Raw genomic sequence first — 22,178 nt, forward strand, 5'->3', positions numbered from 1 at the left:
TCATCATCTCACTCTCTTCTCATCTTTTTGTTGGTCCCCTTTCTCTCTGTTTTTGGGGAGATCCTTTTACCCTGGTGGTAGAACTGAAGCCTGCAATCCGAGCACTTGCCTTTCTTTTTCATATGCTAATAATGGATGGTGATGGTAGCTTGAATTCCTCTCTGGTAATTCGGAGCTGGGAAGATGAGAGTGCCAAAGAGTTGGACTTTGTAGATGGGTCCAAATGGAGGAAGGAAGATGTTTTGGGGGAGTTGAAGAAACAGGTTGCACTGGGTGGGCCTTTAGTTACAGCAAACTTGTTGCAGAAATGCATGCAGATTGTTTCAGTTATGTTTGTAGGGCATCTTGGTGAGCTCCCTCTTGCTGGTGCTTCCATGGCCACTTCCTTTGCTAATGCCATAGGCTTCAGCGTACTGGTATGTCCACCAATTTCTCTCTCTCTCAATTTTGGTGTTTTTCGCATTTCATAGACGCCATGTTCAGAAAAACAGTAGTGATAGATCTTTGAGATCCAAAAATCTCGGCCAAGAGTTGGCAAACCCCATTTTTTAATATTATTCATTGAACCACAAAAAGAGTAAACCCAAAATTGAAAACCCAAATCTACTTTGGGGTTTCGATTTTGAGTTGTGAGATAAAGATCCGACAAAAATTTGGGGCATTGATTCACACCAAGTACAGTGATAAGTGGATCCACGTTGAAATTTTGTGCATGTTTCATCTTTGAATTCTTAAAATAATTAAATTTTTACTAAAGAACTTAGACTGAGCTACTATTCATTTTGAGTTTCTTTTTTTTTCTTATTATTATTTTTTATTATTCTTTTTTTATATTTTCTATTATTCTTGTTGTCCTTATATTTCCATTTCTCTACTTCTTCTTTTTAATGTAACATTATAGTTAATATGTTCTCTTCTAATTTCTACTTTTTGGTTTTTTTTTTTTTTTTTTTTTTTCAGAATTTTCACATTTTATGGGGATTTTCTATGTCTTCTTCGCCACTTAGATATGCGTAGGTTTTAGAGAAAAAATATGTAGTCCTCAAGAAATAATTATTGGGCCTTTTCGCCATACGTTTTGTTTATGAAAATATAAAGTTAACACGAAATAATTATTGGGCGTTTTCGCCACATGCGAGTAGACATGACTGGTTGTTCTGCACGAAGTCACGAGGGGATTTTATGGAATTTGAGTTGTTTGAAAGGTGAGTAAATGATTCAAAGGCCTTCAGAGAGATAAAGTGCACTGCGGGAAGGTTGGTATTTACTGGTGATCTTTTCAGATTTTATGGGCCGTGAAAGTGTCTCGTAAGGTCATTTTTTTTTATTTATAAAAATGTGAGAAATGAGTAAATTATCTAAATGCTTTTAAAGAGATAAAGTTGGTAGGATTTAGTTGAAAAAAGAAAAAAAGATTTACCAAGCAGATTGCGTTCCTTTTTTAGTGAGAGAAAATCATGAGAGTGATATTCTCTAAAAATAACGGATAGATAGCCTTCCTTTTTTTTTTTCTTCTTTTAGTGAGTGAGGGTCACGAGTGATATTCTTTTTAAAAATAACAAATAGATTACCTTTTTTTTAGTGACAGAGGGTTACGAGTGTGATATTCTCTCTAAAAATAAGGAATATATTCGGGATTTTATTATTATTATTATTAGAGTAATGATACTATGAGATCCTTCCACACCCATGTGAGTAGGATTCTAAAAGATCATAATTATCACATGAGGTGGGACCATAGTTAGCAAGTCTTTGTTTAAAGCACGATTTTTTCAAAAAAGCTCTTATTTTTTTATATACGTTTAGAACTCTAATTTTTTCAAAAGATTTTAAAAAAATCATGACTTTTGAATGGAACCGATTTAAATCCATAATTTGTTTTTTTTTTCAAAATATCTTTTAAAAAACGCTTCTTCTCTATAACTTTATTTCTTCATTAACTTAATATCATCGAATTTTAATTTAAACATAAATACATTAACTGTGAGAGTAAATTAAGATTCTTGATTTAACAAAAAATTCCATAAAAAAATTTCACCAATGAGTTATCTTAAAAATTATATATACAAAAAATACAAGCAATATATTCCTAAAAAAAGTAATTAAAATAATCTTATATCTTACAATAATAGGCAAAATTAGAAGAAGAGCAACCTAATGAAAAATATTTTTTTTTTTCTTTAAACTCATAGCTTCTTTGTAAAAAGCAAAACAAAGATTCAATGATACTACAGATTTAGGTAGCTATTCAGTGCAAGATTCAAAATTTTTTGAACATTTTGTTTTTTTTATGCATAAAAAAGTTTGATTAATTTCATTTTTTATTTTTGTATTTTATTAGTGCATACAACATAGGATTTTAGATAGACCACTATTTTACATATTTGTGTCTTTACGTTTTTTTTAATTAGCTGCAATTCTATATTGATGGTTTTTTTTTTTTTGAGAAATAATCCTATATCTTGGTTCACAGTTCTTGTTATTTACTAATTAGTCCATGTGTTTAGCATTGTCGTTGTTTCATTTTGTACTCGCAATAGATCTACTATATGTTTTGTGATGTGACAACAAAATAAGCATTGTTGCTGGATTTATTTAAAGTTTCAACAAAAAATTGTTAAGTATTATTCTAATGACTCTAGTAAAGCTATAAAATTATTGTTTAGTGACTTTAGTATATCTTCACAATAGCTGCAAATCATAATCCTATATTTTATCATCTTTACATATCCAATTTTTTCGTTAAGTTTTTTTGAACCAAATCTGAAATATTCACGATTTTATAGCTTATCTTATTTTTTGGGGATCCTTTTTTTTTATTTGATTTTTTCCTCCAACTTTTTGAAATAAAATCGATTTGTTGCCGACGTTTGATCTAACGATGTTTTATTATCCCCTGACTTGCTAACTATGAGTGTGACTTGGGTGAATGGATTTATTCATAACGTTTTTTAAAGATGTATTATTATTATTATTTTAAAAAAGTATGAATTTCATTATGATAATGAATAGAGTACAAGGCAAAAAAGAAAATAAAGGACAAGAAAATGAAACAAACTGGGGTGGTACAGTTGCACTGTTGGTCAAGAAATGAGACTTTGAAAAAGTTTATATACGGTTGCAACCTTAACATGTTGAATAATATATGCACCTCCAAAATCTATCGGAAATATTGTTTTAATTTTGAAAAATCCCTTTGATCAATTATCTCGACATCAAGATCTATGAATATGAAAAAATAAAGTTTTTGAATCTCGAAATAGTGCATCTTGCAACACATTATCTAGACTGTCTATTTTCAAGATTTTCATATATTTATAGATCTACTTAATTTTAATATTTTTAAATTTAAATTTTTTTAATTAGGTATGAAAAAAGATTTTAAGAGATTACTAAAAAATTTCTAAAAACAAAATTACATGTTATGATTAAAAATTTAAGAGCCATCTTAATTGGATTGTTTAAGGTTGCAACCCCTCCGCACCCTTTATTTTTCGAGTTTCAAATTTATTGTGGGGTTGGCAGCTGAAAGGGTATTATTTTTAATTATCTTTTGACTGATACCCCCTTTTAATGATTTTTAAATGATCTTGATGTGACTAAGTCGTACGAGCGTGCCGTGCGTGATAAGCATGCCTGGTTTTTAAGGTTAGGAAGGTAAATTGATCAATTCTTTATTAATATCACCCTAGGGTAAAACTTTTCAAAACAGGAAGGTGGAATCAACAATTCTAACCCACAATTTGGTTCATTCAATTGCTTTTACTAAAACATTATGTTAAAAAATAGTTTACCCAAAATTTTTAGGTTATTTTCGTAATATGGCTTACTTGAGTCGCTCAAGTGAAATGACGGTGCTGGCTTTTATCTTTCAAAATAAGATCATGTTTTTTCATTAAAAAAATATTGTTATTGTGGAACTTAAAACAAGTGGGGGTATTTTTAATTTAACACCACTTAAGTTACTTTAATTAAAAGATGTGTGTACTGTTTCATGAGCTGGGTTCCATACTCCATATTAGGCTTTATAACAAAGAAATATGTTTAGAGTTTGGAACCCAAAATAAAGAAGGATGTTTAGGTTATTTGGTTGAGTAGTGTAAGTTCAAATAACTAAAATTCTCTCACTTGCTTAAGCTTTGGAAGCAAAAAATGATATGTTAAGCAGCGTGAATAATAAAATATGTTTAAAAATTATGTTAAACAAGCAAGTAAATATAATCATGGAAATTACTTTCTATAAATTTTTTGAAAGTGGAACATCTACACAATATTTAAAACAAATGTAAGAGTATTGCTCATTATAATATTGAGGATCCGATGAGGATATTGAGAGTCATTGAGTAGCATGTGTTTTGATACTGAATAGTTCCTAAAGAACCATATAGGACTGCTAAACCGGTCTTGTCGACTTGTCAACCTCATAAATTGACTTATTTGGGGAGTTGATATAGTGTATGGTCCACTTCATGATATATAGATTTAGATTTGGGCGGACACAACTTTACCTGTTATTTATATAAATGGAATGTGTACAAAGAGATCATTTATCTTTTATATATAGAGGTCACAATCATTCTTGTCCTTTAAATTTCAATAAAAGACAAGATTGATTGTGACCTACATATACAAAAGAAAAATGGTCTCTTTGTAATTATATAAACAATATAGCTATATCTCTCTATATTATATACTTTATTGATTTATAATACAAAAGTATTTGAATTTATTTTAATCTATTTTATACCTTAGTCTGAATCCAACTTGACTGGTTAGATTGTCTTTAATTTACCTTATGGACTTAGACCCAACTCAAGTATGGGTCCGGTTCCGGTTCCGGTTCCCACCACTATTGGGCTAGACATTTGACACTCTCATGTTTATTCTTCATTTCTGTTTTCCAGTGCGGCATGGGAAGTGCTCTCGACACGCTATGTGGACAAGCTTATGGTGCAAAACAGTATCATATGGTTGGTGTACATGCACAAAGAGCTCAGTTTATATTCCTTATCGTTGGCATTCTCATATCTCTTATATTGTATAACACTGAAGACATCCTACAAGCAGTTGGGCAAGATGCACTATTATCGAAAGAAGCCGGCAGTTATGCTATATGGATGATCCCAACCCTCTTTCCTTATTCTCTCATTCAAACCCTAACTAGGTTCCTGCAGACCCAAAATGATGTTCTTCCAATAATGCTGAGCACCGGAATTACTTCATTGCTTCACCTCCCAATTTGTTGGGTTCTGGTTTCTAAATCGGGTTTCGGAGCCAAGGGTGCAGCGCTAGCAAATTCAGTCTCTTATTTCTTGAATGTCATACTACTCTCACTGTATGTGAATTTCTCTGCTTCTTGCGTGAATACTTGGACTGGTTTCTCGATGGAAGCTTTTCAGGACATTGCACAATTTTTTAGGCTTGCAATACCTTCCACTGTAATGGGCTGGTAGTGTACACTATTGTTCACTCTTCTCATTCTATACACATTTTCTTCTCTAAATGAAGGATCATCAAGGATATGAGTTCTAACTGTTGATTTTCTTATTGAATATGAACAGTTTGGAATGGGCATCTTACGAGATATTGATCCTTCTGAGTGGTCTTCTTCCCAACCCAAAACTTGAAGCATCTGTGCTGGCAATATGGTAAATAATTTAGACACTTGTTTCACTGTCTTGGAATTTCTTATTTAAATTTCACGAAAAATCTAACATTTAATTGTGCCTTGCCCAGCCTAAACACGGAGTCATTGACTTATGCGATACCTCAAGGTGTTGGTGATTGTATAAGGTGAACCCTTAACTAACAATCAATGCTCTAGAAGTTTCAAGCTACATAACAATTTTTTAATTTTGAAATAATTTTCTCTGTTTCTCATCTTTTTAATTACAGTACCCGAGTTTCAAACGAATTAGGTGCTGGAAATCCACGCCGTGCAGTTTTTGCTATTCGGGTTACATTGCTTCTTGTCATACTAGACAGCTTACTAGTCGGTGCGATCATTTTGGTTGTACACAATTTTTGGGGATATTTGTATAGCAATGAACAAGAAGTTGTAGACTACGTTTCAAGGCTGACACCATTGCTTGTGATTGCTAACATCATGGATGGAACCCAATGCATGCTTTCGGGTAACTATTTCCTTCATCCAAGTCAATTAATAATCTCGGGAATAATCTTTAGCAGACAACCGAAATTCATCATTAATGCTTTTCCAACAATTGTAAAACACAGGGTAATCATGAACTGAAAATACATATTATCCCCCAGGTGTTACAAGGGGTTCTGGTAGGCAAAATTTTGGAGCTTTGGCTATTTTGGGTGCTTATTATGGAGTGGGTATTCCCATGGCCATTATTTTGGCCTTTTACTTCAATGCCGGAACTAAGGTTGGGCTTTATTCTTTTACTGTATCTTGCCAATTAAATTAGCTCTTAATGCCTAAACAAATATTGTCTGAATTCTTGTCTAAAATAAGGTGCATTATTGCAGGGTCTTTGGATGGGAGTCATTTGTGGGAGCTTTTTGCAAGGTCTGTCACTTCTGATTATGACAATATCCACCAACTGGGAACAAGAAGTAAGTGAAATTAAATACAATTTGCAAATTTTTAAATTAATGCTGATTTTTAAGAATCCAATAATGCGTCTGAGAAAGGGGTTAAGAAGGTGCATTTTTGAGTGATGATGCATTAGAATTCAATTCCTGGGGTTTATTCAACTCTTTCTCTTCATACGTTGATATTCAAATTCAAACTCTGTTTCTTCTTCACTCTCTCATAATTTTATGTTCATTCTGTTCTTGTTTCTCCTTATGATCTTTTTCATCCAAACTACATGTTTTCTTCTCATTTGCTGGTATTCGCATTTCTTCCCAGTACTTTGTTTCTTTTTCTTCACCCTCTACATTCTACCATTCTTTACCTTCTTCATTATCTGGTTCTCTCTTCACGTTCTGGTTCTTGATGCCCTTCCTATCTTTCGTCACTGGTCTCCTCATCATCCACATCGTAAGTTCGTAAAAATAAACTAGAATGCTATCAAATAAATAGCACTAGTCAAATTTTTTGTTTTAAAAATTTCTTTAAAACCATTAAAAACAACCTCATCAATAATAATGGAAGCTAAAGCATTTCATCAAATCTCCGTAAACATATTCTATTTTCCTAATTCCTTTCTATTTCTTTAGAGGAATTTTATATCTCATATTCTTTACTCAATCGACTTACAAAAACGGGCTTATGTTTTTATGTAATAGTCCTAGCCATTGTCTTGGAAATCACCTCGCCTCAGCCCAGTTACTTGGCCCTTGGCAAGCCCAGCAACTTGGCCAAGTCCGAGTTGTGTTGGTCGAGTTACGGATACCCTTAAGATGTAGAAAAGTTTCCAAATCACCTTAAAAACTATCAAAAGCATCTTAAATTATTTCTAATCAACATGTTGGTATTTTTAATTTTTAATATTTTTAACATTATTTTAATATTTTTAAGGGGGTTTTTGGTGCGTGGCAAGTTGGGCACTCAACTTGGCCCAACTCATGTCACCACTAGGTCGAGGCCAGTCTTGTAATGCTGGTTCCAGCCAATGACTTTGCATTGACATTTCTCTTATGCTTCATGTTGTTTTACATTGTCTGAATCTTGAACTTCTCACTTATATTACTCTCTTTCTTTTTTTAGGCCAGGAAGGCAACTGATAAAGCATTTCACTCGAGTATTCCAGCAATTAATGCAAGATAAGGCCATGTGACTACACTATCATGCACTTACGCCTATGGAGTCTATGGATCGTTTGACCTAAGCCAATTCAAAATAATTTTGATGTATTACATTGTGACGAGATAATAGTTAGCAAGTCGGGGAGGATCAATATATCGGCTCACATAAAATCAAAAATAAATCGTTTTTATTTTAAAAAGTTGGATGAAAAATTGGGTAAAAAATACAGATCGGCAAAAATACTTTATGTAAAAATATTGCAAATATATCAGACTAGGCTCCAAAAATCGGAGTGAAAAAAACGGATATGTTTAAAATAAAATTAAGTAGAAATTAAAATAAAATTAAGTTGAAATAAAAAAATAAAATAATAAGTTCCTGATAAATATGTGATATGAACTTTCTCATTAAATGTGTTAACAAAGATCATACATACTTAGTACATAATGCAAAAAAAAAAAAAGGGCAATGTTAGATAAGTAGAATTGAGTTGGGTATATTCATTTCTCTCTCCGTTTGGTGACCATCAATTTATAACTATAGTTAAGCAATGGGAAGATGTGCACCTTTTTTGGTTAGACGAGCAACAAACGCAGTAGACCACGAAGAAATACTGAACAAGACGATGAGCATTATGCAAAGTGAGAGAGAAGCAAACACAAAATATTCCATAAAGAAACACAAAGTGAGAGAGAGAGCATGCATAGGCACAGATAATCAAGATGACAAAAAATCTTAGTCAAGATGAAGAACACAATGGACATAAACTCTAATCCAAGATTTCCAGTCATGAATTAGGTTTGGGGATTGAGCCCTAATCTGGTTTATTTTATTTTTTTTTAACTTTTGTTTTAGGGATTTACTAATCTAAAATTTTCAGTCATGAATTTGGTTTGGGGATTGAGCTCTAATCTGTTTCTTTCTCTCTCTTTTTTTTTTTGGTTTTTTTTTTTTTTTAACCTTTTGTTTTAGGGATTTAAGATGTACAAATTGTGATAATCAAGGCCATTGAGCCGTAATTTGGATGGATTTTTTGGTGGAATTTTGCTAAGTCAAAATTTCAGGATTTTTGATTTAATGGTTTTTATGGTATTATTCTAATTTGATTCAATGGATTTGAGCATAAACCCTAAGATAATAAACCCTAACAATATACTTGGGGATAAAAAATTATTTTTTAGGGAAGTTATTATTATTTTTTTTTGGAAATAATATACTTTTTTAGAAAGCATGGAAATAACAATTACATAAAGCAGGAAAAAAAATTTCATCTTTTAGAAGAAAAAAAATTCAGGTAAAAAGGCAAAGTTTTTTTGGACCGATTTTTTCATAAATATCAATAAGACGTGTTTTAGACGTTTATGTGAAAAAAACGCATATTTTTTCCGATCTTTTCAAAAAGTTGCAGTTTTATATGTTTTTTAACAAAACTTCGTATTTTTAAAAAAGTCGCGTTTTAAACGCTGACTTGCTAACTAAGGACGAGATTCGTTTTGTTGAATTTGTACATTTTTGTAGAAACCACTCAGTTCAATGGAATACGTACATAAGAGAAAAAGGTTCTGCCCTATCTTCTAATGGAGCTTTTGCTTCAATTGAGAAGAACTTTTTTTTTTTTTTTTATATGCTTCTTCCTTTCGAGTTGTAGTTTGCTGAGAGCGCTAGCTGCGAAAAAAATCAAGGAATAAATGAATACCAAAGAAAAATAAATTACTATTCCCATGATTATGCTGGAATACTGTTCTCACTCCAAGCATATAATGTTTGGAACCATAAAGCATGCAGAATCAAGGCAAAGGAGCAAAACACATTTCCTTAGACATATAATGTACATCTTGGCAGAAAGACCCAGCATAGCACTCAAATTTATTGTTCAAGATCATGCATATAGTTTTTACCCACACTCTGGTCATCACGTTATGGTTTCCATTCCCATTGATGCCACCTAATTAATACCTTCAAGAACTAACTTCTAAACTATTTGAAAAAACAAGAAGGGGTTTGTCTTCTCCACTGAATTACCAAAAAAAAAAAAAAGAGACTTAAGCATATTTGAATTTTATTATGAATTTTCTAGTGTGGGTGAAATTTGGTCCCACATCCAAAGAATAATTTTATGACGTTTCTTTGCTCAACAATACAGCTATGGCTGAGCCGTTTGCTATGATATGTATAAGGGTGTCAGATGGCTTTGGAGCAATTCAAGTTAGATGGTCTAGCAGTGGAACTGGTGGCATGATGTGTGTGGGGCAACATACCAGTGCGAGTAGTGCCCGTGTGAATTAAAGATGGGGTAACTTTGTGATTACCCATTGAAGTGGTGGTTTTAGAAGAACCAACCATATGAAGAGAGCGAGTAGTGTTAGAACCACTCTTGAGCTTATGACTGATAAGGAGTCTACTAGTAGCAGTGTGAACATGAAGGCGGCGGTTTTAGAACCGTTCATGCAATTGACACCGATGGACTTGCCTTTGGTGGGGGTAGAAAGCGAATACGGGATTTGAGGTCCCTTTCTCGAGTTTCCCTAAGCCTGAGCTCGGGTGGTAGGACTAGAGAGATCACTCAAGAGATATATGGGAATAGTAGATCGAAGAATTTTACTTCCCATAGGTAAATTCGCGAATGTGGGGATGATAAAATCCCCAATTCGGATGAGAGAGGAGTAATTAGACTCCATAGCAGTTTTTAAGAAAGAGGGAGATGAAATGTCGGTTTGAGAGAGGGATGTACCAACTATAGGGTGGCTCATGCCCAGTGGAGTTGCCAGTTGGTCGGGCCTGGATTTACCTCACCTGGGTTTCCTGGGGAATCTGGGTTCGATTGACCCCCTCTTAAACATCCTCTTTGAGCTCACGAGCACGTGTGCAACTTGTGTGTCACGTGCGGATAGGTATGTCCAACTACAAGAGGATTTTAAAGTGATGAAGAGATGGACTCGAGCACTTACCTCACCGCTGTTTGAGTTTGTGGGATAAGTCTGGGTTATATCTCTCTTAAATCATGAACGAAAGCCCTCCTGCTGTCCAGCAACACGGTTTGGATGCAGCTCCCTCTCGAAACTCAACACTTCACCTAGACTCTTTCTTGAAAACTGCTAATGAAATCCAAATATAATGTACTCATCTTTTGTGTACTATATGGGTTATTGCTCTGTTAAATCATGAACGAAAGCCCTCCGGCTGTCCAGCAACACGGTTTGGATGCAGCCCCCCTTTTGAAACTCAAGGCTTCACCTGGACTCTTACTTGAAAACTGCTAACGAAATCCAAATATAATGTACTCCTCTTTTGTGTACTTTATGGGTTAATGGTTCTAGTTTTGGGTAGAGTGGTAGGACAAGAATAAAAGAATATCGATAAGAAATTGATTTAGAGATGAGAAGAACCCAAAGAAAATTGGGCAGCCTCCCGGCGTAACCTCTCTAGAGGTATTATCAGAGATAAGGAAAAGTACCAGGCACGAAGCCTTTGTACCCAGAGGATTTGGAAAGTGGAGTTACAATATCGAGCATATAATTATATCACTAAACCAAATGGCCCCTTGAGAGTGTTCAAGTAAAAGAAGGAAGTGAAAGAGAGAGTGAGAGAAAGAGATGAAAGTCTCTCACATCCCAAATTCTGTGTGACTTAGTGGTTAGAGTAGTGAAAGGGTCAGAACTCTAAAGAAAACTAACTCAGAATGACCCCAACCCGAGTGACAGAGTGTAAGAGAATCAACGTCTCTTATGACCCGACTTCACTGTACAGATTGATAGTTAGAGTAGCAATACGAGAGTTAGAACCTTAGGGCACTATCTCAGGATGATCCCAAGTTGAGTGCTCAAGAAGTAAATGAAACGAAAAGCAAAGAGAGAAATAAAGCGATGATGAAATGAAAACAAAGTAAAATGGGAGATAAATTAAATTGTGAGTGGGCGAAAGGAGAGAGTATTTAAAATGAGAGAAAGTGAGATAAATGAAGGGATGGTGGACCCACCTATGGTGCAGTTCTAGACTGAAAGGGGGAGATGAGAGAATAAAGGATGTGAAAGAGGGAAGGGATAGTAGGGCTAATATCAGAATGGGGGGGGGGGGGGGGGGGGGTTGGGTGGGAGAAATAGAGTAGTGTATGGAATGTGGGGAGGATAGAGGTGTGTGAGATAGAATAGGGTGGATAGAGGTATGTGAGGGACAGGGTGAATAGGGATATGTGAGAGAAAGGAGCGGATAAGGGTGTGCGAGAGAGTAGGGAAGATAGAGGTTTGGAGCAAAGAGTAGGGCGAATAGGAGATTCATATAGAGAGGGGTAGATGGGAGTATGTGTGAGATTAGGGCGGATGGGAGCTGTGCGGTAGAGAGTAGGGCGAATAGAGGTGTGAGGTAAAGAGTGGTGGATGGGAGTGCGTGAGAGGGTAGGGCAGATGGGAGGTGTCAGCCAGAGACTAGGGCGAATAGAGGTATGAAGTAAAGAGGGGCAGATGGGAGTGTGTGAGAGAGTAGGGCGGATGGGAAGTGTGAGAGAGTAGGGCAGATTGGAGGTGTGAGGTAGAGGAGCGGATGGGAGGTGTGAGGTAAAGAGTATCGCCGATAGTAGAGTGAGATAGAGAGGGGTGGATAGGAGTGCAGGATGAGGGTAGAATGAGCAACACTATGGAGGAGGAGCCGAGCCCGCTTTAGGTGCGGGTCTGAGCTTTAGACGGGCGAGAGGGAGAGGAAGGGGAGAGAGAGAAAGAGAAAGGAGGAGGTGAGGGCTCGGACCCGCCTTGGGTTTGAGCAAGGAGAAAGAGAGAGAGAGAAGGTGAGAGAGAGAGAGAAGGGAAAGAGAGAAAAAGAGTAGGAAGAGAGAGAAAGAAAGAAGAAGAGAGAAAGAAAAACAAGAGAGAGAAAAAAGAAGAGAGAGAGAGAAAAAGATGAGAGAGAGTAAATCTAGAATGTGCTTGAGCCTAGGTTCACCATCAATGGTCCCTTTGTATGCACATCAGAGAGAGGTTTAAGCTTGATGGGTCAAGACTAGAGTCTAAGGTCTAGGTATATGGTTTAGGTAACTTGGTTTCAAGTGTGGTGTATGGGAACTAGGAGTATAGGGTAGGCTAAGGTTCATGGGGAACTATGCTATATGTTATAAGATGTAAGGTGTATGGAGTAGGGTTGAGAGTTGGGAGTTCTAAGGTGTATGGGATAAGCTAAGGGGTATGGTGCACTATGGTGTTGTTATACATCATTTTTGACGTACTTGTATTCCAGAGTAGCATAAGAAGAAAGTCAGGAACAACTTGGTCCTGCCAATACCCAAGACACCACCTGACCATGGGAACATTGCAAAATAATCCTAAAATTGGGCAACCTTGAAAAGAGCAATAGAATATCTTCAAAAAGCATGAAAAGGGTAGTTTGGGATGCCCGAAGGATGCTTACAAATTTTCGTCACAATCTGATAAGTTTTTGTATAATCAGAATGAAGCTCGGCTCTCAAATTCAGTTCTTATCATGCTGCAAAGGGACCTCATAACTACAACTCTATTTTTAGGATTTCAAAATAGTACCAGACCACCTCCATTAGATCCGAAACGTCGAAAACCCTTAGGGACCAAATTTGGGTTTAATCAGACCTTCCAGGAACATTCTAGGCCCAAATTACCATAAAAGGTGGGGTTTACACTATTTCGATACGGCCTCAGTGAACTAGTCTCTATTTACTGAAACTTTGTTTTCAACTCTCGGGATGATTTTCAAATTCTCATAACTCGCTCGTTTTAAGTCGAAAGAAATTCAAATTCGAACACGAGTTAGGTCTCCACGACCCAGTCATTTTAACCTATGGCATACATCTTGACATGACCCGAGGTGAGAGACTTTCTAGAGAGAATATGAGCTTAAAAATATAAAAATCAGAGTTTTAAAAGAAGACATCCCATATTTCGTAAAATCATAACTTGAGATCCAGGTGTCAGATCATCGCAAATACAGGTCCGTTGTGACCACATTACAAAGGGCTACAGTTTGGTATAATTTATGTATTTAATTGAGGGTTGAATAGCACAAAAAGGTTGAAAATGACAAGATTTTTTCATTGTTAGAATCACACTTTTCGGCGACTTCCCTAATTGGGGATATGCTCAAACAGAAACCAAATCATACGAAATTTGGTGCAAAACGATCGTGACAATGTCCCCTTCAATTCATGATCAAAATGAGGACTCAGAACATCACAGACCACGTCGGATTGGTAGTCGAAATTTATGGACTTGGTTAGGTTTTTGCCTCTTCATGAAAAATCCGTTTCAAGACGATCAAAGGGCATCAAAATGTTTGTGATGGATCAAGCATCAATTCTACAATGATCGATCGCCCGAACCACTACTGTAAGTATTTCAAAAAGCTCCCGAAGTCTAGCAATGGCAAGGGGCCCCTCAGGGAGGGATGGTTTTATCATTTGCTCAAAAGATTTAAGGGGTATTTTACTCATTATGCTAAAAAACGAGATTTCATTTTAATTCATTTAATATGTAATTTTCAGCAAATTGGCGTAGTTTTGATCATTCAACCCATGTTTGATGATTGTTCTATATAAGCAAGCTTAGGTCATTCGTAAAAGTGCTTGATCATTCGTGAATAAAATTGAGGTATTAGCTTGTGCTGTAAGGGCCACAATTTTCTTCCAAGCTAGTATCACCGTGCTAGAAGAGAGCTGTAATGTCGAGCGAGAAGGCGTAAGGATTTTTGTCACGTGCGAAAGGCGTATAGAGCAGCTCCGGTTGGAGTAGCGCCAGTTGAAGCAGCACCGGTTGGAGCAACACTGGTTGGAGCAGGGCAGATTGGAGCAGCGCCGATTAGATGAGAAGAGAGTAGCGCGTCGGTTGGAAGAGAAAAGAGCAGCGTCAATTGGAATAGCGCCGATTGGAGCAGTACCAGTTGGATGAGAAGAGAATAGCGCGTCGGTTGGAAGAGAAGAGAGCAGTGTCGGTTGGAGCAACGTTGATTGCAGCAGCACCCGTTGGATGAGAAGAGAGTAGCGCACTGTTTGGAAGAGAAGAGAGCAACATCGGTTGGATCGACACCGGTTGGAGCAGCACCGATGGATCAGCACCAGTTGGATGAGAAGAGAGTAGTGCGCCTGTTGAAAGAGAAGAGAGCAGCGCTGGTTGAAGTAGCGTTGGTTGGAGTAGCACCGGATGGAGTAGTACCGGTTGGTGCAGCGCCAGGAACATCTTAGTCAAACGTACAACCTCTGTACATGTCAGAGCTATCCCATATGTGTCAGAGCAATGAGGGATTGTGTCAGCCACATTGTTTTCCAACCACCCTCTCCTTTTAATCCTCGGGCAACACGGATCTCTCCCATTTTTTCTCAACTCTTCCCTCTCTCTTGAAGTTCACTACTACCCCTTTCAAGACAACCCACTGGTGAAGCCAAGGAAAGCCCGTGAAGGCCCTGAGTAAGGATTTGTGATACCGTAAGAAGTCAAGGTAAGTGGGTTTAACTTTATGCATCCATGAGTGTTGTAAAAATGTTGAAATGGATTAGATAATATAAAGGAAAATGTGAAGAATGAATGGGTTAACATGAGGTTGAAGTTTCAGTTTGTGTTTCTCAATGCCATGACTGTGTCTACCACATGTTTGATATTTTTATTTATGGAAACTCATGAAATCGCTCACTGTGAGACTCCTCATCAAAAAAATGTTGCCAAGCCCAAAGTGTAGCTTGGCTAGGAAATATTAACTGTTCTTTAAAAGTATATTAACTTGAGAATGTGAATTTCCAAAACTGTGAATGTTTTTGCATCTATATGTTCGATGACCAAATGAGGTCCAAATAGGACCAAATCGGTCCCAAATGAAAAACATGCGTGTATTCTCCAAGTTTAATTTTTTGTCATGATAATATTTTGAATGGATAAAAGATATGGCCCTAAAATGTTTTGGCATGATACTATTCACAGTCGTTGCTGTTTCCAGCAACTGTGGCCCTCTTTAGGCAATGCTTTTGACCTAGCCAATGGTATCCAAAAACCTTGAAATTACCACCATTGGAAAGGTATATGAATGTAATTAAAGTTTTATGCTTTGAGATGTTTGAAACTCCCCACGGATTTTGAGCTCTGACTCGAAATACGTGAACATGTCACTACGCACTGTTGTGGGGAAATTTCCCCGCAACTAAGGCTCACTTTGTACTGCGCTATTAACCCATCAAATGGCACCCAAATTTATTCAAATCATTGTTTTTGTAAAGAAATTTTTATTAGTTCAAGGTTTCATGTTTGAGGCATCCTGAAACGCCCCCTACATAGGGAGCTACACCCTCGCTAAGAGGGGCATGCCACTGTTACTTGTCACTACATCATTGTTTGACCATACAACGCTAAGTTATCTTGATATATGATAAATGTGAATGCCATATGATAAATTCGATGAGAATGCCATAAAGATATGTGAATGATGCCGTGTAAACTGTACTTTGTGAGAAAAAGGGGCCACGAGCACAATAATGGTGAAATGAATTAACAATGAATGACAAATGATGCTGAGAAAGCTTATGTGTAAATGCCCTGTGATAGTTTATGAAATGCATGTCTTTTGCTAAATGCTATGACGTTATGATGAAATATAATTCATTTGTTATGAGGCAATGAATGGCCATTGGTTATATTGTTATTGACCACCACGTGGTGGGACACTCACCAGTAGTGGATACTATTATGATGATGCGATGAATGAACATTGCTTATATTGTTATTGACCACTACGAGGTGGGCCACTCACTAGTAGTAGATACTGTTATGATGATGTAATGAATGACCACTGTTTATATTAATATTGGCTACTACGCGGTGGGACACTCATCAGTAGTGGATGCTCCTATGATATTGCCTACTACGCGATGGGACACTCATCAGTAGTAAGGAAAGAAATGCCGGCATATCTCCTAACCTGCATAATGATAGGAACGGGTTAAAGGAGACGATAAAGGGTCACACCCTAGATTTTGGACTGAATGTAATATTTTGGAAGATTTTTATATTATGAATTTTGATGTGCAGAGTTTTTTCTTACGCTTCTGCTAGTTAAGCTTGTCGCTTTAGCTCTCTTCCATGGTTTGCTCGATTTTCAAATATAAAGGTGTTGAGTCCACTCCTACTTGAGTGACAAACGTTACATTGAATCACGAACCCGTGCTCGATCACCCATTGCCGTGTAAGGTACGGTGGTCGTGGGCGGGGTCGTGTCATGTGCATTGGGCTTTGCTTCTTACTCGTTTTGGATCAAGGGCTGAGGAGAGAGAAAAATTTGGTGGAGAGAGAAACTACCCCCAGCCCATACTCTCTCCTAAGTCGCATAAGGAGAGAGCCAGTAACAACCTAGTCCTATCAGTACCTAAAACACCGCTAGACCACGGGAACACTACAAAATAAGCTTAAACGTGGGCAACCTTGAAAAGAGCACTGGAATGGCTTCAAAAAGAATGAAAATGGTAGTTTGGTATACCAGAAGGATGCTCACAAAGTTTCCTTACATTTTGATGAGATTTGACATAATCAAGACGAAACTCAATTATCAAATCTAGCTCCTATCATGTTGAAAACATATCTTATAACGATAACCGTATTTTTTGGGCTTCAAAACAATACCAGACCATCACCATCACCACCAAATCCGGAGCATCGAAAAACCCCAAGGACCAAATTTGGGTTGAATCAGATCTTTCAGGACCATTCTGGGCCCAAATTACAACAAACAGGTTGGTTTCATACTATTGCAGTGTGGCCTCAGTGAACCAGTTGCCATTTCTGGAAACTGTGTTTTCACCCCTCGGGATGATTTTTAAGTGCTCATTTCTTGCTCGTTTGGAATCAGAACAAGCTCAAATTCGGTCACGAACTAAACCACGATGGCCTGGTCATTCTGACTTATGGCACGCATCATGGCATGACCCAAGACAAGAGAACTTCTAGAGAGAAGGTGAGCTCAAAAGCATAAAAATCAAAATATTGAAAGAAGACATATCATACTTAAAAAAGTTATAACTTTAGATCTGAGTACCAAATTGATATAAATATGGATCTATTGCGACCGCATCGCGAAGGGGTATAGTTTGGTATAATGTTTGCATTCAACTGGAGGACGGATAGCACGAATTTCAAGGTTGAAGATGACAATATTTTCCTGTCCATGGAATCCCATTTTCCGGCGACTTCCCAAATTTGGAATGTGCTCAAATGAAGATCAAATAAGATAACTTAGTGCAAAATGATCATGAGAATGTCCTCTTCAAATCAAGATAAAAAATAGGTTTAGAACATCACATATTGCACTACATTGGCGATCAAAGGCTATGAACTTGGCCAGATTTTTACCCTTCAGGAAAAGCCCGTTTCAAGATGATCAAAGACATCAAAACATTCTGAATGGATCAAGCATCAAATCTATGACAATGGATCGCCTGAACCACTTCCATAAGAGTCCGAAAAATCTCCCAAAGTCTAGAAATGGTGAGAAGTCCCTCTAGGAGGGATGGTTTTATCATTTGCCTAAAAGATTTAGGGGGTATTTTGGTCATTATGTCAAAAATTGGGATTTTATTTTAATTCATTTAATGTGTTATTTTCAGAAAATTAGCTTAGTTTGAAGCATTTTACTTAGGTTTGAAGTTGCTCTATATAAACAAGCTTAGGTCAATTGTAAAAATGCTGGATCATTTGTTAATGAAATTGAGGCATTAACTTGCATTTACTTGGCTTTGCTTCTAACTCTTGGATCCGATGGTGAGGATAGAGAAAACTTTAGAGAGAGAAACTACCCTAGCCTATACAGCTTAACCTACCCCATGGTCTACATGCACCAACCTTGACTCGTGGCTAACCATTCTAGCTTTGCTTCTAACTCTTTGATCTAATGGTGAGGAGAGAGAAAAATTTTAGAGAGAGAAACTACCCTAGCCCATACACCTTAACCTACCCCGTGGTCCACACGAACTAACCTTGACTCGTGGCTAACCATTCTCTCTCTCGTGTGTAAACAAAGAGGCTAAGGCGGCGTGTTCAGGTTAGGACATGCCTCGAGTCTACCCTCTCTCATCTCTTTCTCTTCTTTCCTCTTTCTTCCTCTCTCTACACCATTTCTCTCGTGTAGTAACTCAGAGCCACAACAAACCTGTGGCCCTATCTCTCTCTACGCCTTTCTTTCTTTTATCGCGTGATAAGTTTCGAAGCCGCACCACCCGTGACCCTGTCTCTCTCGCAGCGCCCTTCTTTCATTTGTCCCGCACAATAAATTAAAGTTGCAATAAACCTACGGTGTCTTCTCTCTCAACACCCTTTCTCCCCTTTTGCCGCGTGATAAGTTTCGGAGCTGCAGCACTTGCGATCCCGTCTTTCTCTCAATGCCCTTCTCTCCCTTGCCTCACACAGTAACTCAGAATCATAACAAACCTGCAGCCCCGTCTCTCTCTCAGCTCCCTTTCTCCCCTTTACCGCGTGACAAGTTTTGAAGCTGCAGCACCTGTGACCCTATCTCTCATTGTGTTTTTCTCCTCCTCCTAGCAACTTGGAACCACAACAAATCTACGGTCCTGTCATTCCCTCCTCTTTTTCTTTTCCCATCCTTATTTTGAGCGTGGCCACAAAAAATATGTAGTCTCGTTCCTTCTCTCCTACATTACTAATCGTTTCATATGTAGCCACAACACCGTACAACCTCAGCTTCTTGTAATCCCTTTCTTCCCTTCATTTTTCTTCGTTCCTTCGTCTATACTGATAATATTCTGCTATCCGTAATATGCTTGATTTGATACCCCTCAAAGAAGTCTCAAGAGTTTTAACCCTTAGATCACCACTCTAACTTTCTCTCTGTACAGTTGAGTTAAGTCGCGAGAGATATACACGCTCTCGCCGTCACTCACTCATGTGGAGTCATCTTGAGTTGGTAGGAAAACTTGGGGAAAAGGTACTAGAAAGAAAGTCTGTTGATGATGTTAGCTGCATTGGTGGCTCCAAAACCACCTCCTTTTATGCACACCCTATTACTGGTAGACACCCTGACAGTCCTAAACATGAAGGTGGTCCCAATGCCACTTCCTCTCTTCGTTCAGTAGGCTCTCTTAAGACCACCGTCTCTATGGGCAACCGTAAGGTCACCCCACCCCCAGTCTACAAGGGCACTGCTCGTACTAGCACATCGCCACACACATTGCATCTTGGCAATTCCTGCGTCAGTTCGAGTGGCTCCAAGGCCACCCAGCACACACTCACGCACATCATGGTCGATGACTTAACTATCACCTTACAAAACGGGGCACGCAACAACGTACGCCCATCTCCTCACTTGCTTCGGATCTTTTAGGACCCGGACCCATCGCACGTGGTTTCCAACTCGCTAATGCATTGCATGAGAATCCTCAGCTCGGGGAAGCCCAAAGACTGCACCCAAACAAGTCCATGACCTTCAAGAAAAGCGAAGGTCTCCTAAAGAACTGCACATGCATGCTAATGGCACTAAAATCGCCCCAATCAGAAAGGGAGCTATTTCAAATACCAAACATTTCACTTCTCAGGGGGATGGATCACAAACCACCCTAAACAATTCTATAGACCATGCACACACACGCAGGTCTCAAGACACTGCCAGTGATAAGGGAAAAGCGGCGTCGATCATACCCTTAACAACACCAAAGCCCTTGAGCACGTGGTACTCAAAGAAGTTCCCACTGAGTATCATTCTATTCACCCCTTCTTCTTTGAATGCACGAGCTAACCCTCGATGTTGGACTCGAGACAAGATGATGCCCCCAAAGATGTTAAGGAAACATACTCCTTCTCAGGGTGAACCCAAAATTCCGCAGTCAACCCCGAGATCCCTTCTCCACGGGTATCACACACTGCCCTGACTGATCTACTTCACCCTCATCTTTGTGGAGCGAGCCAGTAGAGAAGAAGATGCCAAAAGTGTTTCCAATTATGGGAAAAAGTTTATTAGAACCTGCGACTAAAGAAAACGAAGGGGATGAAAGTGCCACTCCGAAAGAGAACATGTTGAGAAACATCATGGGCAGGCTTAAAGGACTCAAAGATGGTCGACCTGTGGTAGGATCCTCTCATCAAGAGGAAAATTCCCCTCTTGAGCCTCAACACGAAGAGGAACAAAGGAGGCCATCACCTCCTCATATTCCCCAAAGTCACGAACCTCTAAACCCCTCCGTCTTCTTCGATGATCTGCTCAACATATCATCTCATGCTATGCCATCATCATTTACTCAAGAAGATGTCCAGAGGATGATCAATAAAAGCATCAAAGGTTTACAATCTTCAAAAAGACAAGAAATTGTTCATTATAAGAAGCCTTACTCACTTTTTATTGATCAAATCCCCTTCCCCGTCAGATATCAAAAAGGAAGGTTACTTGTCCTTGATGGCACTGGCTCTCCCCAGCAACTTGTGGCTCATTTTATGTCAGCGTGTTAGGAATCAGCTTCAGATTCCAGACTGCGTCTTCGATAGTTTGTAGTTACCTTGGTTGAGCCCGCCTTTAAGTGGTATGCTCGTTACTCCCAAGCTCAGTCCATTCATGGGAAGAGAGAACAACTATTCTACAAACGCTTCTACGAAGAATAACTAATCAAGACATATAACTTCTCATGATGACCCAAGGCATGAATGAGTTGGTAAACAAGTATATTCAAAGATGGAGAGATCTCGCAATGTACCTGACTAATCCCATGCCAGAGATCGACACGATGCAAACATGCATAAGGAACATGAAAAAAGAAATTTCCTTGCATGTTGAGGCTTCTAACCCTACCACCTTTTCAGACATGTTCACAATAGCGGAAAAAATCGAAAGCTTATTAAGACACCATGGTGCACGTCAAGCTCAGACCTCAGGGGGAAGTTGCAATCCCGCTAAGAATAGGAACCCTCGTGTTGGCCATCAAAGAAATAGGATCAGTGCAGCGGTCACTGCCACACCTCTTCACCCTAAACCCCATGCTAATGTTTCTTCTCTCCAAACATTAGATACTTCCCGAGGGTTACCGCCTAGGAAGAACCCCAGCAGCAGCAACTCTGAACATAGAGTTATAATAGAGTACCCCCGCCACAAAACTTCGATCAGACTGAACAGTTCGAGCACAGACTAGGCCAGCAGTATACTTGTCTATCACGAAAATTATTGTGCCTATCATCGAATGCTAGGCCACACAATGAAGAACTATGTTTAGCTTAAAGAACACATTGAAGCCTTAATTCAAAAGGGGTAGATCAATTTGGATACTCTTAAAAAGGCCTTTGAGACTATGGAGGCTTCACATATGGTCCCTGTCACACCCCAAGTTTTATAACACTAAAATTCTTGAGATGTGACAGTTATGCTATCAGAGCTTCAGGATAGCATTCTAGGCCTAGAAATTTAGAAAGACCATTAGATTAAATAGGTAGACTAGTAAATAGTGTTTGGATGTTCCTGTTTTAGGTCAAGATGTCAA

The 22,178-nt window shown here is 38.1% G+C and overlaps 1 protein-coding gene across 2 annotated transcripts; it reads left to right on the forward strand.

The window, feature by feature from the left end:
- Positions 1 to 7,871, forward strand: LOC18433830 (protein DETOXIFICATION 16). Of its 2 annotated transcripts, none has more exons than XR_016047206.1 (8): positions 1 to 416; positions 4,905 to 5,449; positions 5,562 to 5,648; positions 5,737 to 5,793; positions 5,896 to 6,134; positions 6,238 to 6,392; positions 6,496 to 6,582; positions 7,682 to 7,871. XR_016047206.1 is itself a non-coding variant. In XM_020667115.2 (8 exons), the coding sequence occupies exons 1-8, from the start codon at positions 123 to 125 to the stop codon at positions 7,739 to 7,741; spliced, it is 1,488 nt and encodes a 495-aa protein (XP_020522774.1). In that variant the 5' UTR covers positions 1 to 122; the 3' UTR covers positions 7,742 to 7,871. The 2 variants fall into 2 exon arrangements, 1 of the variants encoding a protein (XP_020522774.1); XM_020667115.2 differs by having other exon boundaries at positions 6,274 to 6,392.
- Positions 7,872 to 22,178: the final 14,307 nt, after the last annotated feature.

The sequence above is a fragment of the Amborella trichopoda genome, chromosome 13 (genome assembly GCF_054954075.1).
Source record: "Amborella trichopoda isolate Santa Cruz 75 chromosome 13, AtrichopodaSantaCruz75HAP2 v2.0, whole genome shotgun sequence".
Lineage (NCBI taxonomy): Eukaryota > Viridiplantae > Streptophyta > Magnoliopsida > Amborellales > Amborellaceae > Amborella > Amborella trichopoda.